The following is a 26,145-nucleotide window of genomic DNA, read 5'->3' as shown; positions in this document are numbered from 1 at the left end:
GGAAGAGACAGATCTGCTAACCATTAAAGTATCAAGTTATACATGTATTGTACACAAGTGTTAGGTAACTTATAATGCACCTTATATGCATGGTCAGCTAAACAGGTATACTGCAGTACATAGTCTACTACTAATGGTTATTAAAAAGAAAATAACGCAAAAATTATTTCATAATGCTTCCTCATAATTCATTTTTCATATATGATATTTTCACACAATTTTGTAATGGATAAACAGAAAATAGATAAAGTTTTTTCAATAAAAAAAATAATTCTGGAATAATGTCATTGTATACTGATATGTTTGGTTATTTTTAGGAATTACAATTAACTCTTTATCCGTTGCTTATGTTTTTTATTCAGAAAATAATCACAGACAAAGTGGTTGGTGAAAGGTTGGCCAGGTTGTCACGGAAACTGGACAGCATTCCATCTGACTTGTAATTTGGAGCTGCCCAGACAATTCTATTTGTGACTGGTGACACAGTTAACACTGCAGGATTCCTTGTCATCATCTACACGTCTAACATTTACATATTTTTATGAATCATTTTGTATCTTAATCAAAAACAATCTTCAGATGTAAAAGTTGTTTCAGACGATTGATAGTAGTGATGATGATTCTGCTTACAAGGAAAAAAAGATGTTTTTCAACTTTAATCGTTAATCATTAATCACTGAATCATTTCCTCTTGAGGGATATACGTTAAACAAAGACACCACATAAACAGATATATTCTGATGTGTCATGTTAGAAGAAATATCATATAAACAGAAATCATAAATATCACATTAACAGAAATATTACATAAACTGAAATATTACATAAACAGAAATATCACATTAACAGAAATATTACATAAACAGAAATATGACATAAACAGAAATATTACATTAACAGAAATATCACATTAACAGAAATATTACATAAACAGAAGTATGACATAAACAGAAATATGGCATAAACAGAAATATCATATTAACAGAAATATTACATTAACAGAATTATCATATTAACAGAAATATTACATTAACAGAAATATTACATTAACAGAATTATCACATTAAGAGAAATATTACATAAACAGAAATATCACATTAAGAGAAATATTACATTAACAGAAATATGACATAAACAGAAATATGGCATAAACAGAAATATCATATTAACAGAAATATTACATCAACAGAAGTATCACATGAACAGAAATATTACATAAACAGAAATATTACATTAACAGAAATATTACATAAACAGAAATATCATATTAACAGAAATATTACATTAACAAAATTATCACATAAACAGAAATATCACATTACCAGAAATATTACATGAACAGAAGTAACACATTAACAGAAATATTACATAAACAGAAATATGACATAAACAGAAATATTACATAAACAGAAATATCAAATTAACAGAAATATTACATTAACAGAATTATCACATAAACAGAAATATGACATAAACAGAAATATCATATTAACAGAAATACCACATATTCTGAGGTTTCAAATAAACAGACACAATTACAACAAAAACAGAAATATATAAATCAACAAAATTCTATTTTCGCTTTGCAGTCAATGTCTTCTTCATATGATTATCTCATTGATAAAACAAATTGATTTTAAGATATTTATCATTTTATCATGAAAAAAAATTCATTATTCTATATGATTTTTAAAGACAGATTTTTTTTTGGAGTATAAAGTGTAGGTGTGTTGAACACATGCTTGCATGTAGAAAATTCCATTAATAGTCTGCCATAAAACTAGCATGATCCTGCCAGATTACCCATGGCTCGTCCACACGCTGTCTATAGTGGTGTACATTGGGCAATATTGATTTAAACTTGTACATTCTTAGTCCTCTTGGCACAACTTCACATTTATAATTAAAAAACAATGCCAAAAACATGCTGGATTCTGACAATCAGCTGTGTTTTTTTGTTCTGACACCTATAACAATACCGTTGAAATATTACTAAGATTAGGATTTCTCTAAACCTTATCAGACCAATCACCTGCAATAAATATAAACATTTCAACATATTCAGACAAATAATTAATACTTTTATCTCTTTTATGAGTGTTTCACATCAAATAAACCAGAATAGGAAGGCCTTAATGGATGTGAACAGTTATACATGGGTAGGGAAAAGTTGTAGGTGTGTTTTAATGGTGTGTTATAATGGTATCAAGTCTCTGTATCATTCCCAATCATAGGGGAGAGTTGTAGGTGTGTTTTAATGGTGTCAAGTCTCTGTATCATTCCCATAGGGGAGAGTTGTAGGTGTGTTTTAATGGTATCAAGTCTCTGTAACATTCCCATAGGGGAGAGTTGTAGGTGTGTTTTAATGGTATCAAGTCTCTATAACATTCCCAATCATAGGGGAGAGTTGTAGGTGTGTTTTAATGGTATCAAGTCTCTATAACATTCCCAATCATAGGGGAGAGTTGTAGATGTGTTATAATGGTATCAAGTCTCTATAACATTCCCATAGGGGAGAGTTGTAGGTGTGTTTTAATGGTATCAAGTCTCTGTAACATTCCCATAGGGGAGAGTTGTAGGTGTGTTTTAATGGTATCAAGTCTCTGTAACATTCCCAATCATAGGGGAGAGTTGTAGATGTGTTATAATGGTATCAAGTCTCTATAACATTCCCATAGGCGAGAGTTGTAGGTGTGTTTTAATGGTATCAAGTCTCTGTATCATTCCCATAGGGGAGAGTTGTAGGTGTGTTTTAATGGTATCAAGTCTCTGTATCATTCCCATAGGGGAGAGTTGTAGGTGTGTTTTAATGGTGTCAAGTCTCTGTATCATTCCCATAGGGGAGAGTTGTAGGTGTGTTTTAATGGTATCAAGTCTCTATAACATTCCCATAGGGGAGAGTTGTAGGTGTGTTTTAATGGTGTCAAGTCTCTGTATCATTCCCATAGGGGAGAGTTGTAGGTGTGTTTTAATGGTATCAAGTCTCTGTAACATTCCCATAGGGGAGAGCTGTAGGTGTGTTTTAATGGTATCAAGTCTCTGTAACATTCCCATAGGGGAGAGTTGTAGGTGTGTTTTAATGATATCAAGTCTCTGTAACATTCCCATTGGGGAGAGTTGTAGGTGTGTTTTGATGAATGGTATCAAGTCTCTATAACATTCCCATAGGGGAGAGTTGTAGGTGTGTTTTAATGGTATCAAGTCTCTGTAACATTCCCAATCATAGGGGAAAGTTGTAGGTGTGTTATAATGATACTCTGTAACATTCCCAATCATAGGGGAAAGTTGTAGGTGTGTTTTAATGGTATCAAGTCTCTATAACATTCCCATAGGGGAGAGTTGTAGGTGTGTTTTAATGGTATCAAGTCTCTGTAACATTCCCATAGGGGAGAGTTGTAGGTGTGTTTTAATGGTATCAAGTCTCTATAACATTCCCATAGGCGAGAGTTGTAGGTGTGTTTTAATGGTATCAAGTCTCTATAACATTCCCAATCATAGGGGAGAGTTGTAGGTGTGTTTTAATGGTATCAAGTCTCTATAACATTCCCATAGGGGAGAGTTGTAGGTGTGTTTTAATGGTATCAAGTCTCTATAACATTCCCATAGGGGAGAGTTGTAGGTGTGTTTTAATGGTATCAAGTCTCTGTAACATTCCCATAGGGGAGAGTTGTAGGTGTGTTTTAATGGTATCAAGTCTCTGTAACATTCCCATAGGGGAGAGTTGTAGGTGTGTTTTAATGGTATCAAGTCTCTATAACATTCCCATAGGGGAGAGTTGTAGGTGTGTTTTAATGGTATCAAGTCTCTATAACATTCCCATAGGGGAGAGTTGTAGGTGTGTTTTAATGGTATCAAGTCTCTGTAACATTCCCAATCATAGGGGAGTGTTGTAGGTGTGTTTTAATGATATCAAGTCTCTGTAACATTCCCATAGGGGAGAGTTGTAGGTGTGTTTTAATGGTATCAAGTCTCTATAACATTCCCAATCATAGGGGAGAGTTGTAGGTGTGTTTTAATGGTGTCAAGTCTCTATAACATTCCCAATCATAGGGGAGAGTTGTAGGTGTGTTATAATGGTATCAAGTCTCTATAACATTCCCATAGGGGAGAGTTGTAGGTGCGTTTTAATGGTATCAAGTCTCTATAACATTCCCATAGGGGAGAGTTGTAGGTGTGTTTTAATGATATCAAGTCTCTGTAACATTCCCATAGGGGAGAGTTGTAGGTGTGTTTTAATGGTATCAAGTCTCTATAACATTCCCATAGGGGAGAGTTGTAGGTGTGTTTTAATGGTATCAAGTCTCTATAACATTCCCATAGGGTAGAGTATCAAGTCTCTATAACATTCCCATAGGGGAGAGTTGTAGGTGTGTTTTAATGGTATCAAGTCTCTATAACATTCCCATAGGCGAGAGTTGTAGGTGTGTTTTAATGGTATCAAGTCTCTGTAACATTCCCATAGGGGAGAGTTGTAGGTGTGTTTTAATGGTATCAAGTCTCTATAACATTCCCAATCATAGGGGAGAGTTGTAGGTGTGTTTTAATGGTATCAAGTCTCTATAACATTCCCAATCATAGGGGAGAGTTGTAGGTGTGTTTTAATGGTATCAAGTCTCTATAACATTCCCATAGGGGAGAGTTGTAGGTGCGTTTTAATGGTATCAAGTCTCTGTGCCATTAAATAAAGTAAGAAATCATACAGCCATTTATTCTATCCAGGACTTGAGAACCATTATAAATTTAACATTCTAGTAGAGAAGAACTTTTTCAAGTCAGCTCTAAAAACGATCACGACCAAACTGGAATTTGATTTGTGTATGAATCTGAAAACTTTTGTAAACACAGGCCACATGAGGTGTAATCCCACTGATGGTCTCCTATATGTTTTAATGGTCTGGCTTGTACCATATTTTGAATGATACAGGTATTAGGTCGTTCACCCCTGGACCAGCCACCCCCTGGTTCTCTGTATCATTTCCATAATGAAGATATAATTGATGGTTTTAAGTTTCTTACAGTTAAGTCTTTCGGTTAGTAAACTGATAAAAACCTAGGAAAGATAAAAGTGGTTTTATCATAAAAAAGTATTTTTTTATCTACAGAGATACAGCTATAGCTTTATTTTTGAATTCATGACATTTTAATGTTTGGTTTTGATATCGTTGCTGGATTCTAAATTCAGATTTCCAAATGAAATTTGAATTGATAAGTAGGAACCTCATGATGATTTTCAATAAAGTCAATTGCCTAAGATTCAGCAAAAGTTGTGAGGAGACCCCCAAAAAAAGAAATCAAAATTTTATCGCTTCTGAAATGACCCTTACAGCCGTCAACCAGAGTTAATTTAACACAAATATTTAGATGTGATATGAAATATTGTTTAAAAAAATCCAGATTGTGTAACTGTTTCAATGTTTTAAAGCGCGAATAACAATGTCCATGAACCCTACCATCCACCTCTTTACAAACTAATTTTGCTCCCATAGGAGTTAGGTTCAGATCTCCACCTATTGACTGCTGCTGGACTTGTGTCCGTCAATATTTTTGTATTCCCCAAATGTATTCATATTGTATAATATGTTCCGTTACATTTGTGACAAATGGATATCAGACGTCTAAATGTCATGATCGGTTAGGTTAAATCATGTATAATGAATGTAATCGGCATGAGGAAACATTAGCATGCGTTATTTCTTGTGTAAGAATTAAGAGATCCTTGTAACTGATACCATGTCTAAACTCTGTCAATAACAACAGGAATCAACATTTTGTGCAGTAATGATAAAAACACAATGTAAATCATATACATAGTATTTAAATATTTTCTTGTCAAAGAGTCAATATTGGGAGGAGGGGGGAGGGAACACAACTAAGACTCAGATGCAGGGTAAAAAAATATTTAAGATCAAACTCTTCTTTTAATCCAAAGAAAAGAGATGAAAAGAGAGGTAGAAAGCATTGGGGTAGAGGAAGGAGAGAGATAATTTGATGGGGGGAAAGAAAGGCCATGATAAACAGGAAGAAGAGAAATGATTCGGTGCAGGAGAGAGATAAGGTTGAGGAGTTGAATGGGGAAAGAAGGAAGAAGAGAGTTGATGATGTGTAAGGGACGAAGAAAAGAACAGATGGGGGGAGAGAGAAGATGGGATGAGAAAAGATGAGAGATGGTGGTAACTCAAGTAGGATATATTGTAAGGTATCAAATTGTGGAAAGTGGAAATTCATGGTAATTTATTATATACAAAGGGTATAGATCAGGAAGACAGAGGAAATCTATCAGGACAGTGAGAAGATACCAGTGAGATGAGACAGAGGAAGTCTATCAGGACAGTGAGAAGATACCAGTGAGATGAGACAGAGGAAGTCTATCAGGACAGTGAGAAGATACCAGTGAGATGGGATAGAGGAAGTCTACCTGGACAGTGAGAAGACACCAGTGAGATGGGACAGAGGAAGTCTACCTGGACAGTGAGAAGACACCAGTGAGATGGGACAGAGGAAGTCTATCAGGACAGTGAGAAGACACCAGTGAGATGGGACAGAGGAAGTCTATCAGGACAGTGAGAAGACACCAGTGAGATGGGACAGAGGAAGTCTATCAGGACAGTGAGAAGACACCAGTGAGATGGGATAGAGGAAGTCTATAAGGACAGTGAGAAGACACCAGTGAGATGGGACAGAGGAAGTCTACCTGGACAGTGAGAAGACACCAGTGAGATGGGACAGAGGAAGTCTATCTATAGAGTGAGAAGACACCAGTGAGATGGGACAGAGGAAGTCTATCAGGACAGTGAGAAGACACCAGTGAGATGGGACAGAGGAAGTCAGGACAGTGAGAAGACTACCAGTATAGAGTGAGAAGACACCAGTGAGATGGGACAGAGGAAGTCTATCAGGACAGTGAGAAGACACCAGTGAGATGGGACAGAGGAAGTCTACCTGGACAGTGAGAAGACACCAGTGAGATGGGAGAGAGGAAGTCTATCTATAGAGTGAGAAGACACCAGTGAGATGGGACAGAGGAAGTCTATCAGGACAGTGAGAAGACACCAGTGAGATGGGACAGAGGAAGTCTACCTGGACAGTGAGAAGACACCAGTGAGATGGGACAGAGGGGACACCAGTGAGATGGGACAGAGGAAGTCTATCAGGACAGCGAGAAGACACCAGTGAGATGGGACAGAGGAAGTCTATCAGGACAGTGAGAAGACACCTGTGAGATGGGATAGAGGAAGTCTACCTGGACAGTGAGAAGACACTAGTGAGATGGGACAGAGGAAGTCTACCTGGACAGTGAGAAGACACCAGTGAGATGGGACAGAGGAAGTCTATCAGGACAGTGAGAAGACACCAGTGAGATGGGACAGAGGAAGTCTATCAGGACAGTGAGAAGACACCAGTGAGATGGGACAGAGGAAGTCTATCTATAGAGTGAGAAGACACCAGTGAGATGGGACAGAGGAAGTCTACCTGGACAGTGAGAAGACACCAGTGAGATGGGAGAGAGGAAGTCTACCTGGACAGTGAGAAGACACCAGTGAGATGGGACAGAGGAAATCTATCAGGACAGTGAGAAGACACCAGTGAGATGGGACAGAGGAAGTCTACCTGGAGGGTGAGAAGACACCAGTGAGATGGGACAGAGGAAGTCTATCAGACAGTGAGAAGACACTAGTGAGATGGGACAGAGGAAGTCTACCTGGACAGTGAGAAGACACCAGTGAGATGGGACAGAGGAGAGGAAGACACCAGTGAGATGGGACAGAGTGAGAAGACACCAGTGAGATGGGACAGAGGAAGTCTATCAGGACAGTGAGAAGACACCAGTGAGATGGGACACCAGTGAGATGGGAGAGGAAGTCTACCTGGACAGTGAGAAGACACCAGTGAGATGGGACAGAGGAAGTCTACCTGGACAGTGAGAAGACACCAGTGAGATGGGACAGAGGAAGTCTATCAGGAGAGTGAGAAGACACCAGTGAGATGGGACAGAGGAAATCTATCAGGACAGTGAGAAGACACCAGTGAGATGGGATAGAGGAAGTCTACCTGGACAGTGAGAAGACACCAGTGAGATGGGACAGAGGAAGTCTACCTGAGATGGGAGAGAGGAAGTCTACCTTGAGAGTGAGAAGACACCAGTGAGATGGGACAGAAGAAATCTATCAGGACAGTGAGAAGACACCAGTGAGATGGGACAGAGGAAGTCTACCTGGACAGTGAGAAGACACCAGTGAGATGGGACAGAAGAAGTCTACCTGGACAGTGAGAAGATACCAGTGAGATGGGACAGAGGAAGTCTACCTGGACAGTGAGAAGACACCAGTGAGATGGGACAGAGGAAGTCTACCTGGAGAGTGAGAAGACACCAGTGAGATGGGACAGAGGAAGTCTATCAGGACAGTGAGAAGACACCAGTGAGATGGGACAGAGGAAGTCTATCAGGACAGTGAGAAGACACCAGTGAGATGGGACAGAGGAAGTCTACCTGGACAGTGAGAAGACACCAGTGAGATGGGACAGAGGAAGTCTACCTGGACAGTGAGAAGACACCAGTGAGATGGGACAGAGGAAGTCTATCAGGAGAGTGAGAAGACACCAGTGAGATGGGACAGAGGAAATCTATCAGGACAGTGAGAAGACACCAGTGAGATGGGACAGAGGAAGTCTACCTGGACAGTGAGAAGATACCAGTGAGATGGGACAGAGGAAGTCTACCTGGACAGTGAGAAGACACCAGTGAGATGGGACAGAGGAAGTCTACCCGGACAGTGAGAAGATACCAGTGAGATGGGACAGAGGAAGTCTACCTGGAGGGTGAGAAGACACCAGTGAGATGGGGACAGAGGAAGTCTACCTGGACAGTGAGAAGACACCAGTGAGATGGGACAGAGGAAGTCTACCTGGAGAGTGAGAAGACACCAGTGAGATGGGACAGAGGAAATCTATCAGGACAGTGAGAAGACACCAGTGAGATGGGACAGAGGAAGTCTACCTGGAGGGTGAGAAGACACCAGTGAGATGGGGACAAAGGAAGTCTACCTGGACAGTGAGAAGACACCAGTGAGATGGGAGAGAGGAAGTCTACCTTGAGAGTGAGAAGACACCAGTGAGATGGGACAGAAGAAATCTATCAGGACAGTGAGAAGACACCAGTGAGATGGGACAGAGGAAGTCTACCTGGAGGGTGAGAAGACACCTGTGAGATGGGACAGAGGAAATCTATCAGGACAGTGAGAAGACACCAGTGAGATGGGATAGAGGAAGTCTACCTGGAGGGTGAGAAGACACCTGTGAGATGGGACAGAGGAAATCTATCAGGACAGTGAGAAGACACCAGTGAGATGGGATAGAGGAAGTCTACCTGGAGGGTGAGAAGACACCAGTGAGATGGGACAGAGGAAGTCTACCTGGACAGTGAGAAGACACTAGTGAGATTGGACAGAGGAAGTCTATCAGGACAGTGAGAAGACACCAATGCGATGGGACAGAAGAAATCTACCTGGACAGTGAGTAGACACCAGTGAGCCGTGACAGAAGTCTACCTAGTTGTAAGAAGACACAAGTAAGTTGTGATATTTTGTTACAAAAGAAGTTTATGAAGATAGGTAGATGTGAAGTGTAGAACATGGTGTACTTACCTTTCCTGGCCATCCTCCTCTTGGTCCTCCCCCTCCGGTTCCTCCCCCTCCGGTTCCTCTCCTGGCTGAGATGTTGAATCTGCCATCTGCTCTTGATCTTCTTTGACATCTTTACCTGAAACTACATGGAAATCATCTGTACATCATCTGTACATGGAAATCATCTGTACATCATCTATACATGGAAATCATGTGTACATGGAAATCATGCTTACATGGAAATCATGTGTACATGGAAATCATGTGTACATCATCTGTACATGGAAATCATCTGTACATCATCTATACATGGAAATCATGTGTACATGGAAATCATGCTTACATGGAAATCATGTGTACATGGAAATCATGTGTACATGGAAATCATCTGTACATCATGTGTACATGGAAATCATCTGTACATCATCTGTACATGGAAATCATGCTTACATGGAAATCATGTGTACATCATCTGTACATGGAAATCATCTGCACATGGAAATCATGTGTACATGGAAATCATGTGTACATCATGTGTACATGGAAATCATGTGTACATGGAAATCATCTGTACATGGAAATCATGTGTACATCATCTGTACATGGAAATCATGTGTACATGGAAATCATGTGTACATGGAAATCATCTGTACATGGAAATCATCTGTACATGGAAATCATCTGTACATGGAAATCATGTGTACATGGAAATCATCTGTACATCATCTGTACATGGAAATCATCTGTACATGGAAATCATGTGTACATGGAAATCATCTGTACATCATCTGTACATGGAAATCATGTGTACATCATGTGTACATGGAAATCATGTGTACATGGAAATCATGTGTACATGGAAATCATCTGTACATCATCTGTACATGGAAATCATGTGTACATGGAAATCATGTGTACATGGAAATCATCTGTACATGGAAATCATGTGTACATCATCTGTACATGGAAATCATGTGTACATGGAAATCATCTGTACATCATCTGTACATGGAAATCATGTGTACATGGAAATCATCTGTACATCATCTGTACATGGAAATCATGTGTACATGGAAATCATCTGTACATCATCTGTACATGGAAATCATCTGTACATGGAAATCATGTGTACATGGAAATCATCTGTACATCATCTGTACATGGAAATCATCTGTACATGGAAATCATCTGTACATGGAAATCATCTGTACATGGAAATCATGTGTACATCATCTGTACATGGAAATCATGTGTACATGGAAATCATGTTTACATGGAAATCATGTGTACATGGAAATCATGTGTACATGGAAATCATGTGTACATGGAAATCATGTGTACATCATCTGTACATGGAAATCATCTGTACATCATGTGTACATAGAAATCATGTGTACATGGAAATCATGTGTACATGGAAATCATCTGTACATCATCTGTACATGGAAATCATATGTACATCATCTGTACATCGAAATCATGTGTACATGGAAATCATCTGTACATTGAAATCATCTGTACATGGAAATCATGTGTACATGGTAATCATGTGTACATGGAGAATTATGTACTTTACCATCAGAGTGCTCACCATTCCACAACACACAACCATTATTATAACCATATATCATAAAACATCCTACTCACAGTAACTTTCAATTAATTCTTACTTAAATATTAACCTTACTTATTTTACAACATGCAATAATTCATGAGTCTTGTCGACTTAGAGGAGTGTGAGGGGTGTTATTGTGGTAGAAATCACATACCTAAAAGGATTGTTAGGTCACATGGTCGACCTTTCAGATACCTTCTCCACAGTCTATAATTAGACTTGGTAGAAGAACTAACACTGATTTATTGGTCATTATTTATTTAAGAAAAATGAAATTCTTTCATACGTGTAATGAACATGATCTTAATGCATGTCTTGATATTAATGCATTACCAGAAAACATGTTAAAAATGAATCCAGGGAACAAAATACAAGCAAGATTTGCTTCTAAACATATCAGGTGCTGAGAGGTACGATTTATCATAATAATGGCATCACCTTGGACACAATCTCATTGTGACATACTACAGTACAGACCATGTAAACACACATGTTTCTATCTCATATCACTTGAGAGGAGGGTTATCCTTCTAACTTCTTCTGTTTTCAAATTGTCCAATTTATTACTCTCTTGAATTTTGAGAATTGACTTTTCAAACTAGTGCCAGGTATCAAGAGAAACACTACACAGAGATCTAATTTCAAGATATGTACAAAATCACTGAAATATAGTTATACATACCATGACATTCAAACATCAAGGTTCAATGAATCTAAGGATTTCAAGAATGGCAAAGATCAAACCTCAAAGTATCTACAGAAACAAACAAAGATCAAACCTCAAAGTATCTACAGAAACAAAATACAAAGATCAAACCTCAAAGTATCTACAGAAACAAACAAAGATCAAACCTCAAAGTATCTACAGAAACAAACAAAGATCAAACCTCAAAGTAACTACAGAAACAAAGATCAAACCTCAAAGTATCTACAGAAACAAACAAAGATCAAACCTCAAAGTATCTACAGAAACAAACAAAGATCAAACCTCAAAGTATCTACAGAAACAAACAAAGATCAAACCTCAAAGTAACTACAGAAACAAACAAAGATCAAACCTCAAAGTATCTACAGAAACAAACAAAGATCAAACCTCAAAGTATCTACAGAAACAAACAAAGATCAAACCTCAAAGTATCTACAGAAACAAACAAAGATCAAACCTCAAAGTAACTACAGAAACAAACAAAGATCAAACCTCAAAGTATCTACAGAAACAAACAAAGATCAAACCTCAAAGTATCTACAGAAACAAACAAAGATCAAACCTCAAAGTATCTACAGAAACAAACAAAGATCAAACCTCAAAGTAACTACAGAAACAAACAAAGATCAAACCTCAAAGTATCTACAGAAACAAACAAAGATCAAACCTCAAAGTATCTACAGAAACAAACAAAGATCAAACCTCAAAGTATCTACAGAAACAAACAAAGATCAAACCTCAAAGTATCTACAGAAACAAACAAAGATCAAACCTCAAAGTATCTACAGAAACAAACAAAGATCAAACCTCAAAGTATCTACAGAAACAAACAAAGATCAAACCTCAAAGTATCTACAGAAACAAACAAAGATCAAACCTCAAAGTAACTACAGAAACAAACAAAGATCAAACCTCAAAGTATCTACAGAAACAAACAAAGATCAAACCTCAAAGTATCTACAGAAACAAACAAAGATCAAACCTCAAAGTATCTACAGAAACAAACAAAGATCAAACCTCAAAGTATCTACAGAAACAAACAAAGATCAAACCTCAAAGTATCTACAGAAACAAACAAAGATCAAACCTCAAAGTATCTACAGAAACAAACAAAGATCAAACCTCAAAGTATCTACAGAAACAAAATACAAAGATCAAACCTCAAAGTATCTACAGAAACAAACAAAGATCAAACCTCAAAGTATCTACAGAAACAAAATACAAAGATCAAACCTCAAAGTATCTACAGAAACAAAATACAAAGATCAAACCTCAAAGTATCTACAGAAACAAACAAAGATCAAACCTCAAAGTATCTACAGAAACAAACAAAGATCAAACCTCAAAGTATCTACAGAAACAAACAAAGATCAAACCTCAAAGTATCTACAGAAACAAAGATCAAACCTCAAAGTATCTACAGAAACAAAATACAAAGATCAAACCTCAAAGTATCTACAGAAACAAACAAAGATCAAACCTCAAAGTATCTACAGAAACAAACAAAGATCAAACCTCAAAGTATCTACAGAAACAAACAAAGATCAAACCTCAAAGTATCTACAGAAACAAACAAAGATCAAACCTCAAAGTATCTACAGAAACAAAGATCAAACCTCAAAGTATCTACAGAAACAAAATACAAAGATCAAACCTCAAAGTATCTACAGAAACAAACAAAGATCAAACCTCAAAGTATCTACAGAAACAAAATACAAAGATCAAACCTCAAAGTATCTACAGAAACAAACAAAGATCAAACCTCAAAGTATCTACAGAAACAAACAAAGATCAAACCTCAAAGTATCTACAGAAACAAACAAAGATCAAACCTCAAAGTATCTACAGAAACAAACAAAGATCAAACCTCAAAGTATCTACAGAAACAAAATACAAAGATCAAACCTCAAAGTATCTACAGAAACAAACAAAGATCAAACCTCAAAGTATCTACAGAAACAAACAAAGATCAAACCTCAAAGTATCTTTAGAAACAAAAAATAAAAAGTCCTATGTATGTAATTAAACAATAAAATAAAACATTAGTTGTTGTACAGGTGACTTGAAGCTGGTCACTATAAATAATCTATCCTGTCACAAGTTTCACTTCTGTGGTCATTGAGTGTCCACCGAACAGACAAAGCCACTTTTGCCCCTGATGTCCCCTTAATACCTCATAAAACATCCCCGTGGTGTACCCTGGACATAAACATGAATTACATGTGCTGTGTAAGTGCCCAGGCTGTGGAGCTGTGCTATAGGTGACAATGAAAGACATTAAAACTGTTGTATTCATTTGTTTGTCTGTCACCTATATAGTCCTTACACACAGACACTTAAAATTTTAACCGTCTCTTCTGCCATATCCAAATTAATGAATTGGCAAAAAAATTCAACCAAAGCAACAAATGCGTTGTGAAATGGAAAAATTATCACAGTCTCACAGCACATGGTGCTCTAATGTAACGTTTTATTTGCCGTTTTAAACGCTCATCAATTTGATTGAAAAAATCTGAACCAATTTGCAGCAGTGTGTTTGATTGCCTGTGCATTGTTTAACCTGCTGTTTTATCAGACAAGATGTGCAGTACAACAGATGTAATTACTGATAATTACAACCTAACATCTCAGGTATCTGTCCCTGACAACACCCCCACCTGATGTACCTGTCCCTGACAACACCCCCACCTGATGTACCTGTCCCTGACAACACCCCCACCTAATGTACCTGTCCCTGACAACATCCCCACCTGATGTACCTGTCTCTGACAACACCTCCACCTGATGTACCTGTCCCTGACAACACCCCCACCTGATGTACCTGTCCCTGACAACACCCCCACCTGATGTACCTGTCCCTGACAACACCCCCACCTGATGTACCTGTCCCTGACAACACCCCTACCTGATGTATCTGTCCCTGACAACACCCCCACCTGATGTACCTGTCCCTGACAACACCCCCACCTGATGTACCTGTACCTGACAACACACCCACCTGATGTACCTGTCCCTGACAACACCCCTACCTGATGTATCTGTCCCTGACAACACCCCCACCTGATGTACCTGTCTCTGACAACACCCCCACCTGATGTACCTGTCCCTGACAACACCCCCACCTGATGAACCTGTCCCTGACAACACCCCCACCTGATGTATCTGTCCTAACAACATCCCCACCTGATGTACCGGTCCCTGACAACACCCCCACCTGATGTACCTGTCCTAACAACCCTACCCCCTGATGTATCTGTCCCTGACAACCCTACCACCTGATGTATCTGTCCTAACAACCCTACCACCTAATATATCTGTCCCTGACAACCCAAACACCTGATGTACCAGTCCCTGACAACCCTACCACCTGATGTATCTGTCCTAACAACCCTACCACCTGACATACCTGTCCCTGACAACCTGACCCCTAATGTATCTGTTCCTGACAACCCTACCGCCTAATGTATGTCCCTGACAACCCTACCACCTAATGTATCTGTCCCTGACAACCCTACCACCTAATGTATCTGTCCCTGACAACCCTACCACCTGCCATACCTGTCCCTGACAACCCGACCCCCTGATGTATCTATTCCTGACAACCCTACCACCTAATGTATGTCCCTGACAACCCTATCACCTGATGTACCTGTCCCTGACAACCCTACCACCTAATGTATCTGTCCCTGACAACCCTACCACCTAATGTATCTGTCCCTGACAACCCTACCCCTTGATGTACCTGTCCTAACAACCCTAACAACTGACATACCTGTCCCTGACAACACCCCCACCTGATGTACCTGTCCCTGACAACACCCCCACCTGATGTACCTGTCCCTGACAACACCCTCACTTGATGTATCTGTCCTAACAACATCCCCACCTGATGTACCGGTCCCTGACATTACCCCCACCTGATGTACCTGTCCCTGACAACCCGACCACCTAATGTATCTGTCCCTGACAACCCTACCACCTGATGTATCTGTCTCTGACAACCCTACCCCCTGATGTACCTGTCCTAACAACCCTAACAACTGACATACCTGTCCCTGACAACACCCCCACCTGATGTACCTGTCCCTGACAACACCCCCGCCTGATGTATCTGTCCTAACAACATCCCCACCTGATGTACCGGTCCCTGACATTACCCCCACCTGATGTACCTGTCCCTGACAACCCTACCACCTGACATACCTGTCCCTGACAACCTGACCCCTAATGTACCTGTTCCTGACATCCCTACCGCCTAATGTATGTCCCTGACAACCCTTCCACCAAATGTATCTGTCCCTGACAACCCTACCACCTAATGTATCTGTCCCTGACAACCCTACCACCTGACATACCTGTCCCTGACAACCCGACCCCCTGATGTATCTGTTCCTGACAACCCTACCACCTAATGTATGTCCCTGACAACCCTATCACCTGATGTACCTGTCCCTGACAACCCTACCACCTAATGTATCTGTCCCTGACAACCCTACCACCTAATGTATCTGTCCCTGACAACACCTCCACCTGATGTACCTGTCCCTGACAACACCCCCACCCGATGTACCTGTCCCTGACAACACCCCCACCAGATGTACCTGTCCCTGACAACACCCCCACCTGATGTACCTGTCCCTGACAACACCCCCACCAGATGTACCTGTACCTGTCCCTGACAACACCCCCACCTGATGTACCGGTCCCTGACAACACCCCCACCAGATGTACCTGTCCCTGACAACACCCCCACCAGATGTACCTGTACCTGTCCCTGACAACACCCCTACCTGATGTACCTGTCCCTGACAACACCCCCACCAGATGTACCTGTCCCTGACAACACCTCCACCTGATGTACCTGTCCCTGACAACACCTCCACCTGATGTACCTGTCCCTGACAACACCCCCACCCGATGTACCTGTCCCTGACAACACCCCCACCAGATGTACCTGTCCCTGACAACACCCCCACCTGATGTACCTGTCCCTGACAACACCCCCACCAGATGTACCTGTCCCTGACTTTATCTACTCATACATGATTGATATTAATGTTCTAAATGATGATTTTATCTTCAGTTTAGATCACACATTATTTTTGAATGAGTGTGAGAATCATTTTCATTAATGTTTCCTCCCCAAACTGACAAACATATTACAATTTAATGTTGGACATTGGGAAAAACTATTTTCAGTTTTCATTTCAAAAGAAGCTGATTAGTCATGCATGATAATTTGAAGTTCCACTTCATTAGGGTAAGGAATAACGGATCAATGCAATGCAACTTATCTCCCATCTTTTATTTCTACTTAACCATCCAGAAAACAAAATAGTGGTATTCAAATTCTTGATTGTTAGTGATGTACTGAGCACTGAACAAAGTTCTGCAATACTTGATCTAGAAATATGTTTTAATGAATGCTAATAGTCGAGTTAAACAGAACCTTTCATGTTGATGTTCCACTTGAGGAAATACAGTTAATTGTTGGTAATTATTATAATCATGGCGACCGATTAGAATCAGCGTGACCAAACCCTCTCCCTCCCGAATTAAGCCTATTTTACTACTGCTTCGAGCTCTGCGGCCATAGAACAAAGTAACTTCTACCATATACAGAGGTTGGTCTCGAATTTTATTTTTCCAAGTTATGGTCCCATGGGACTCGGTTTCAATAGCAATAAAAGCCAAGGATGCGTGAATTGAATCCGATCACTAGATCCACTAGGCGTAACAAATTCATAGAAAGCTTTTTGAAATCAATTTCAATATCCAAATAGTATGCCTCACTTCTCTTGATAGTATGAGGGATAATGCTTGGGCCGATCGCCAGTGAAACAGTGGCCATCTCAAACCTCGGTCACTGTACCGTAATCAATAGGCATGCACTTGTCTTTAGTATGCAACATTTAATTCTCTCCTTCAATATTAAAATTTTACACAAGAGTTTTTTTTTTATTCAATACCAAAGATCAAAGTCGTCAAGCATTTCTCTTTAATGATAGTATTAAAGGTTCCATGCTTAATAATCCAATTTCAAAAACTATAGTTCTCCGAAACACGGCTCTATTTTAATTCCCAGTGCTTAATTTGCACGCCACGATTTCCTACATATGACTGAACTCCGAGCCATACAGGCTTTCCTGTTTGGGGTTTTAATGCCTAAAATTTGTTTTATCTATAACAAATAAAGGAAAAAAGGAAATAATTTTGTTTTATTTACATTTACCAATTAACCGCCAGAAATACTGCGGCAGACATACAAAAAGTTATTTGACAGAAAATCCTGAGAGACCAGGTTTGAGAGGAGGGAAGTATTGATTGGAGTGTTGGAATTGTTTAGTGTTGTCCAGTGGCGAGGACTGGCCATTGGATGTATATTTCTCCATTATCATTAGTACACAAGCAACTCTTTTAATACATTTTAATTAGATTTTAATTCCTCATACATATTCCAGTCCATACATAAACAGTCATGCACATTGGACGAGGTTCTGACAATAAAAAGCTTTGGGTGAATTTGTAATAATTATTGAGGAGAGATGGTGGTGGTAGGTTTTGATGTAAATCTGTTTCGGCTGTATGAATTATCTCCCCTGAGCCTGTAACGGTCTGCTAGCCCAGCCGACCAATGTTACACTGTACTTTTGTGTTGGTAAGTGATAAAGAATTGATGTAGAGACATGTCAGGTACAGGTCTGGACCCTTCACTCCATCAAATTCTAGAGTCTAGTCCTCATCTTATCCACTAACAAAAGGAATGTTGAAACAATACTCCAACTTTTTAAAGAGGTCGAATGGGATTTTTACTACATTTATTCAGAAAAATAATCTGTCAACAAAATTGAAAAAATAAATAAAAAAAACACTTTTTTTAAAGGCTAATGGCTAAGAAAGTTCACTATTATTTAAAAAAAATAAAACGAGAGCTGCTGATATTTTAAGAGGAATATTCTTTAACAAGGAGACCAATCTATCAAAAAACACATATATAAATTATCTTAATAGTGATTAGTAATCATGATATATTGTTAGAAGTTTTGTTTAATATCTTGATTTTAACAAACAAAATATTGGGATATGTACGAAAAGAAAACCAGGCATTGCCTAGTTTAAAAGTATGTTGTCTTTAAGAATTTTTCAAGAATATCTCAAAATCTATTTATATGAATGATACATCAAGGTTTGTCCCATATTTCATCATGTAAATAGACATTACTGAAGTGGAACATTGAAAGCTCAAACCGTTATTACTGATAATAATTATCTGTTTTGTAATTGGTTAATTACAACATACAGGAATTTGTAATAAAATCTGTTTCTTTGCTAAACATGTAAATTATTGAGTTTTAAATTTATCAAAAAAAACAAATCAAAAGAATGAGTTACAAAAAAAAAAAAAAAAAATGAGTTAACGGTAAAATATTGATATAGTTAATTATAATTTTGAAATGTAATATTCCCAAAACTGCTTCATTCAACAATGAAACAAGATTTAGGAAATTATTAAAATACTGAAAAGCTATGAGATAAAAAAAGATTAAGGTATTGAAAAAAGGGATTTATGAATTAATTTGAAGATGATAAGAATAATGTTAATTTATCACATGTGTTCATTTGCATTTATTATATATTTACATTTAAACCACAAATAAATTTAAATCAAACATTTCATCAATCACATCTGAAATCTTCCTTGTACCATATATCAGTACCACAAGACAATGAAATGATCATTACACATTTCATCTAAATCAAATAACAATCAAAATTCTTCTAAAATTTTTTCAAAGGTTTTTTTTGAAAAATATTTTTTTTTGTAATTACATCTTTGACCTCGACTTATTACCTGAAAAATAAAACCAGGGTAATCCAAATGTTTGTCTCCAGTAATAGATACAGTGTGGGATGTGGGATGTGGCATTACAAAACATTGCAATATACGTATGCTGCACACAGGTGTATTTTAAGGCAGAAAATGGGTGGAAAATATTAAAAGAGAAAAAACTACTCAGTGAATATTTGGATTAGTGTTAGTGTGTGAAAGTGTAATACTGTTCCAGTGAGGTTACAAACAATCAAAGTGTCAAACTAGGTGCATTTTATTGAAATGTGTGTATGATTAATTGGCAAAAAAAAATCAACTCTGAAATCTTATGTAATTTTATTGCTAAAAAATTAGCAATGATAATGACACAGCTGAGACAGAACATAAAATGCCAATAAATCACTAAATTTAATAATCTCAGTCACGCTTAACTATAGCATAACAAGACTAAAGCTGTAACGAATAGGCACTGACAAACACATGAATATGCAAATAACAGCATCAGTCCATCACTGCATTCATTATCTATTTGCATTAAAATTTTAGAAATAAATTTCATGTTCAAATATTTAAATAAACAAAAAAAAAAAAAAAAAAACAGAATATTTTGTGCTATTACTAATATCAAAAATTTAGTATGCTCATGAAAAACTTTTGCTTTCCCGTGTAATCAAAGAAAAAGTATGATATGCATTGGTTAGTGGTGTCCTATGAGAGGTGTCATCTCAGAGACAATACCATGGGTGAGTGTACTTGTACGCCCCTATGGTTTGGTTCCTCTGGGACACAACCATTACCTCATATAAGTCACATCTTCTTCAACAAGCAAAATGCTAAAGGTGATTAACCTTCAATAATCTTCAAAAGTCAGCAATAAACAGAAGAAATTTAAACACTACAGGGAACAACAGGTCACAATCACCTCTACAAGCACTTTAAAACACCTCAAGGTCATTTATACCGGAGACCCTCATTGTCATGGCGACAAGTCATCAGGGTGACAGGGTGTTTTTTTTCTTCATTTAAAGAAAAAAATATAAAAAAAATTGTAGAAACTAATTTTGCTTATTTGTGATTATTGTAATAAGATTGGTTATCAATTATTGTCATTGACATCATTCATTAGTGGGACAGTTTTTACTGAGAACAAACACACCATCAACATGTTATATCTCTCCTTACTTAACACTTCTGGTCTTTGATCTTTATTCAAATCTCACCATATACCAGAAATTCATCTCCGAAACACAAACGCAAATCTGTTTAAAAACCTTTTTCGGTTTTTATAGAGAATGTAAGGGTAAAAACACTGACAATGTTATATTTTAAATAATTTTGTACAATCTAATACAACTTTGGTTTAATGTTGTACAGTATCTGTTGCTTCTATATCTGAGAAGAATCTGAGGTACTTAACCTTTGTAGAAAATCCTAATTTGACACACAAAATGTGCTATAGAAAAACAAGAAAAAAAGATTTTCCTTTAAAACTACATGTGGTGTCCATTATCAAATGCGATTACAGCGTTAGCATTTACAAGTTATTGGCAACATCCGCCGTCCCTCGGGTAATGGTCATCTTGATGTGTCGCCCAACGTTTGTCCATCTCACAGACAACTCTGATAAAACTCCTGATGCTTTGCCCAGACTAATGCCTTATGCCAAACAGCAAAAATACAGACATTTTTCAAATTTGGTTGTGGTTATATCAGATTTCCTTATATATACCAATACAAAATTTATGCAGTGTTCCATGTTGATTCTATGTAAAATCTTCAATTTTCACTAAATTGATCAATTACCTTGCTGTTTTAGTATATTTGAAGCCTGCCTAAGCCCATTGTCATGTAGATTTCTCTGTGATTACTGTTCACTAGACAAGTATTCTCCCTATTTAGATATCAAACCTTTGTCTTCAGTTTATCCAATAGACAGAATACATTGTCTGTTTAATTCTGGAATCAAATCATTGTCTTGTGTTTTTTCGATTGCTATAATGACTTACTTGGGATTGCTAGACCAAACCTAGCCACTTGATTTTTTTTCCTTTCTGATTTTCACACAGAATTTGTGGTTTCTGTTTTTATGAGTAAGACTTAACCAATGTACACAATGCCACCTCAGAAAAAATTATCATGTCAGTTAACAAACATCAGGGAAATGTCACCTTAAATGTATATACAATGCAGAAAATGACTAAAGAAGTATTTTACTACAAAATTCGGGAAAATACATCTCAAAATAATGGAGTTTAAATGTAATTTTTTTCCAACTAAAAAATCTTTGATAAGGAAATATTTTCAAGGTGAAAAAATAATTGAAATTTTCCAATAGAAAATGGAAATTTTTATAAGATATATATAAATGTTTGTTGTAGTTTGAAATAATTTTCATCAATGAATCACTCTTTGATCATTTTCTTCAAGTCAATTAAAAGTACAGCACAGAATGAGATACCGGTCATGACCATAACAATACAGAAGTATGTTTGTGAAACATGGTGTAACTAACTGATGTATTGCGACAGCTTTGCTCTTGATAGTAGAAAGTTGATAGCAATTTTTCAAGTCAATAAATATTGTGATAATTTGTTCAACTATCCATTGTTAAAGAAAGTTTATTCTTCTGAACAAAAATGCTTCTTACAAGCAAATTATTGCAAGTTATTGTCAAATGTCATTTCATTTCTTTATGAAAGCATCTTCAGTACCTCCATCTGTTACAGCACTAAATCACCTACTGCGAATACAAACAGAATTTTAAGCATAAGTTGTTACATTGACGAGAGTTTATAAAAGTATTGCTATTTTGTCTCCATTTTGATGTAATGAAATCTACAGTGTATGTTTAAAGGAGGTGGTGACTTCTTTAACGCCGTGTCCATGTTTTCAACCCATTTTGAAATGACCTGATTTGATAAACAACCTGCCTAGCGGCATTTTAAAAATTGTCTCGCTAAAAATGCAAAAGCAGCAATAATGACAGCACTTTGGTTTGGTAAAAATCAATGACAAAATTTCTCAAAACCAGTCGCATTTAAACTCCTGTTTTGAAAACATGGGCACCTTCATTTGGTAAATGCCTGTTATAATATCTTCACTAGATATATGTAGTCCAGATGTATATGAATTTCACAGAATAGTATATTTATATATAAAATAATTTTTTCAGCTATAATATTTACTGAACTGAGCATTCTGATACAATAAATGGGTTTGTGACTTTATTTCTGGGTTAAAAAATCCCCTATCTTGACAGTATTGCAATACCCACTGGTATCACAACAGTAATTTTACTATCGTAATATCATATGATAGCTTTATCAGCCTCAATAGTCACCCCTTCATGTATGCCTTCCCTTCCGCTTTATTGAAAAAAAAAATCAGAGTTCTCCATCGCTCACCTGGTATTCAATGCTTTTCACAAATATATTAATATTACACATCACTGACAGTCAATGCCTCAGTCAATGAGGAAAAGTTATTTAAAAGTTATAATAAATTTGACCCACTGTCACCTTGGACATGGGTCAAGGTCATTTTTTCAAATTAAATTTGTTGGGCTTTGTCACAGAAACCTGCCAGCCAAACATTGTGAATCTAGGCCTTCTGGTTATTCAGAAGAAGCTGCTTCAATGTAAACATTGTGAATCTAGGCCTTCTGGTTATTCAGAAGAAGCTGTTTGAATGTAAACATTGTGAATCTAAGCCTTCTGGTTATTCAGAAGAAGCTGTTTGAATGTTTTTACAAATTTGATCCCTTTGATCTTAAATATGGGTCAAGGTAATTTCTGTTCACAAACCTTGTCAGAATTTATCTTAGGAACCTAACCACCAAATATCATGGTTCTAGGCCTTTTGGTTCATCAAAAGAAGTTAATTGATAGTTTAAACAAATTTAAATAGTGTGACTTTGAATATCAGTCAAGGTAATTTCTTTTTTGTAAACTTTGTCAAGCAGCATCCCCGAAATCTACATGCGAAACATCATGATTCTAGGCCTTTTTGCTAATCAGAAACTGCTGTTATTTTTAACCAATTCGGTCTTTGTGATCCTAAATATGGATCAAGGTTATTTCTTTTCACAAAGTATTTTGTTGGGCATTATCCAAGGAACCTTCCAGTCAAATACCATTACTCTTCACCATTCCATTAATCAGGAGAAGTCATTTTAAGTAAAAGTTGACGCTGATGGTCGTCAATGGGTTTAAAACTTCATCAAACCAATTTCTAAAAACTTAATAGTTTTTTCCAAAGATGCTATCACACAAATACAGTGGACTGATGGGGTTATTGAAAAGACATACTTTGAAGACTTAAAACATTTATCCAAAAAACCAAGCAACCCCTTCCCCCCCCCCCCCAACCCCACACCCCCCACACCCCATAACTGGAAAAGGGTCAGGGTCATTTACATGAACAAACTTGGTAGCCCTACATCCCTGCCTGCTGCAGGCCCAATATCAGTATCCTGGGCCTCTTGGTCATAGAATTGTCATAGAAATATTTTAAGCTACTTCATGGTAGCCCTACATCCCTGCCTGCTGCAGGCCCAATATCAGTATCCTGGGCCTCTTGGTTGTAAGCCCTACATCCCTGCCTGCTGCAGGCCCAATATCAGTATCCTGGGCCTCTTGGTTATAGAATTGTCATAGAAATATTTTAAGCTACTTCATGGTAGCCCTACATCCCTGCCTGCTGCAGGCCCAATATCAGTACCCTGGGCCTCTTGGTTATAAGCCCTACATCCCTGCCTGCTGCAGGCCCAATATCAGTATCCTGGGCCTCTTGGTTATAGAATTGTCATAGAAATATTTTAAGCTACTTCATGGTAGCCCTACATCCCTGCCTGCTGCAGGCCCAATATCAGTATCCTGGGCCTCTTGGTTATAAGCCCTACATCCCTGCCTGCTGCAGGCCCAATATCAGTATCCTGGGCCTCTTGGTTATAGAATTGTCATAGAAATATTTTAAGCTACTTCATGGTAGCCCTACATCCCTGCCTGCTGCAGGCCCAATATCAGTATCCTGGGCCTCTTGGTCATAGAATTGTCATAGAAATATTTTAAGCTACTTCATGGTAGCCCTACATCCCTGCCTGCTACACACTAAGTATTATGATCCTGTGCCATTTGGTTATTAAGAGAATATTGAAAGTAAAAAGTTGATGCTTGACATTTGCCGGAACAAGCAGGGGATCTTAAAACTTCAACAAATTCATTTCAACTTGACTAAATCATATATCAAAGCAAATTCAAATGTTTTTTGTTTGTGAGAAAATTCTTCATCCTATAAGATATTATGTCTGATCAAGTAAAATTCGATTTAATTGGTATGGAATTCAGAAGTGCCAAGAAATTGTATTAAGTTTTGGAAAGAATTTATTTCATGTTAGTGTCACAATTTCAATTCATGTTTGTGGTTGCTTTGTGTGAAAGTGTCACTATTTTATTTGGGACGTAATTGTTGATAATTTGATGTGATAGATTCCCAACAAATTGAAGCTTCCAGTGTAATTAAAACAATTGGAAGTGAGCATATCGGACAGCTGTGTGTCGAGGTGGCCACATGGAGACTTGCTGACTGTAAAAATGACAGAATTCTCACCAACATTTGCTGGCAATTAAAGAGATAAGGGTTTATTTGTCTCCAGACAGGTATCATCATAGCCTCCCATGTCAGATCAGCCTTCACACGCAATTCTGGGTCCTGAAATCAGACCCAACAGCCAAGATGACATGGTGAGTTCCTAATGGAACTAATGGTATACAGTTCAGACGAGGAATATAGTGGTGACAGGGGATATAGTGGTGACAGGGGATACAGTGGTGATGGGATATAGTGGTGATAGAGGGATATAGTGGTGAAAAGGGGATATAGTGGTGACAGGGGATACAGTGGTGACAGGGGGATATAGTGGTGACAGGGGGATACAGTGGTGACAGGGGGATATAGTGGTGACAGGGGATACAGTGGTGACAGGGAGATAAGTGGTGACAGGGGGTATAGTGGTGACAGGGAGATATAGTGGTGACAGGAGGATATAGTGGTGACAGGTGGATATAGTGGTGACAGGGAGATACAGAGGTGACAGGAGATATATTGGTGACAGAGGATATAGTGGTGACAGGGAGATATAGTTGTGACAGGGGATATAGTGGTGACAGGGGGATATAGTGGTGACAGGGGATATAGTGGTGACAGGGGATACAGTGGTGACGGGATACAGTGGTGATAGGATATAGTGGTGATAGGGGGATATAGTGGTGACAGGGGGATATAGTGGTGACAGGGAATACAGTGGTGACAGGGGGATATAGTGGTGACAGGGGATACAGTGGTGACAGGGTGATAAAGTTGTGACAGGGAGATA

The 26,145-nt window shown here is 38.0% G+C and overlaps 1 protein-coding gene across 2 annotated transcripts in view; it reads right to left on the bottom strand.

Annotated features, from left to right (window-relative positions):
- The window catches only part of LOC132565079 (caspase activity and apoptosis inhibitor 1-like), a 97,583-nt gene that overhangs the window by 16,923 nt on the left and 54,515 nt on the right, over nt 1–26,145 (bottom strand). Inside the window, exon 5 of one of the 2 annotated variants that reach the window (XM_060229685.1) lies at nt 9,652–9,756. In XM_060229685.1, coding sequence (XP_060085668.1) covers nt 9,652–9,756 — 105 coding nt within the window. Of the gene's footprint in view, nt 1–9,651; nt 9,763–26,145 lie in introns of those variants that run through there. The other variant, XR_009554918.1, reaches the window with a different exon arrangement.

Source organism: Ylistrum balloti, unplaced genomic scaffold, assembly GCF_031769215.1.
Source record: "Ylistrum balloti isolate Yb309-2 unplaced genomic scaffold, AGI_CSIRO_Ybal_v1 Utg369690, whole genome shotgun sequence".
NCBI classification, from domain to species: Eukaryota; Metazoa; Mollusca; class Bivalvia; order Pectinida; family Pectinidae; genus Ylistrum; species Ylistrum balloti.
The sequence above is the reverse complement of the archived record's forward strand: the minus strand, read 5'-3'. Positions and strand labels throughout refer to the sequence as shown.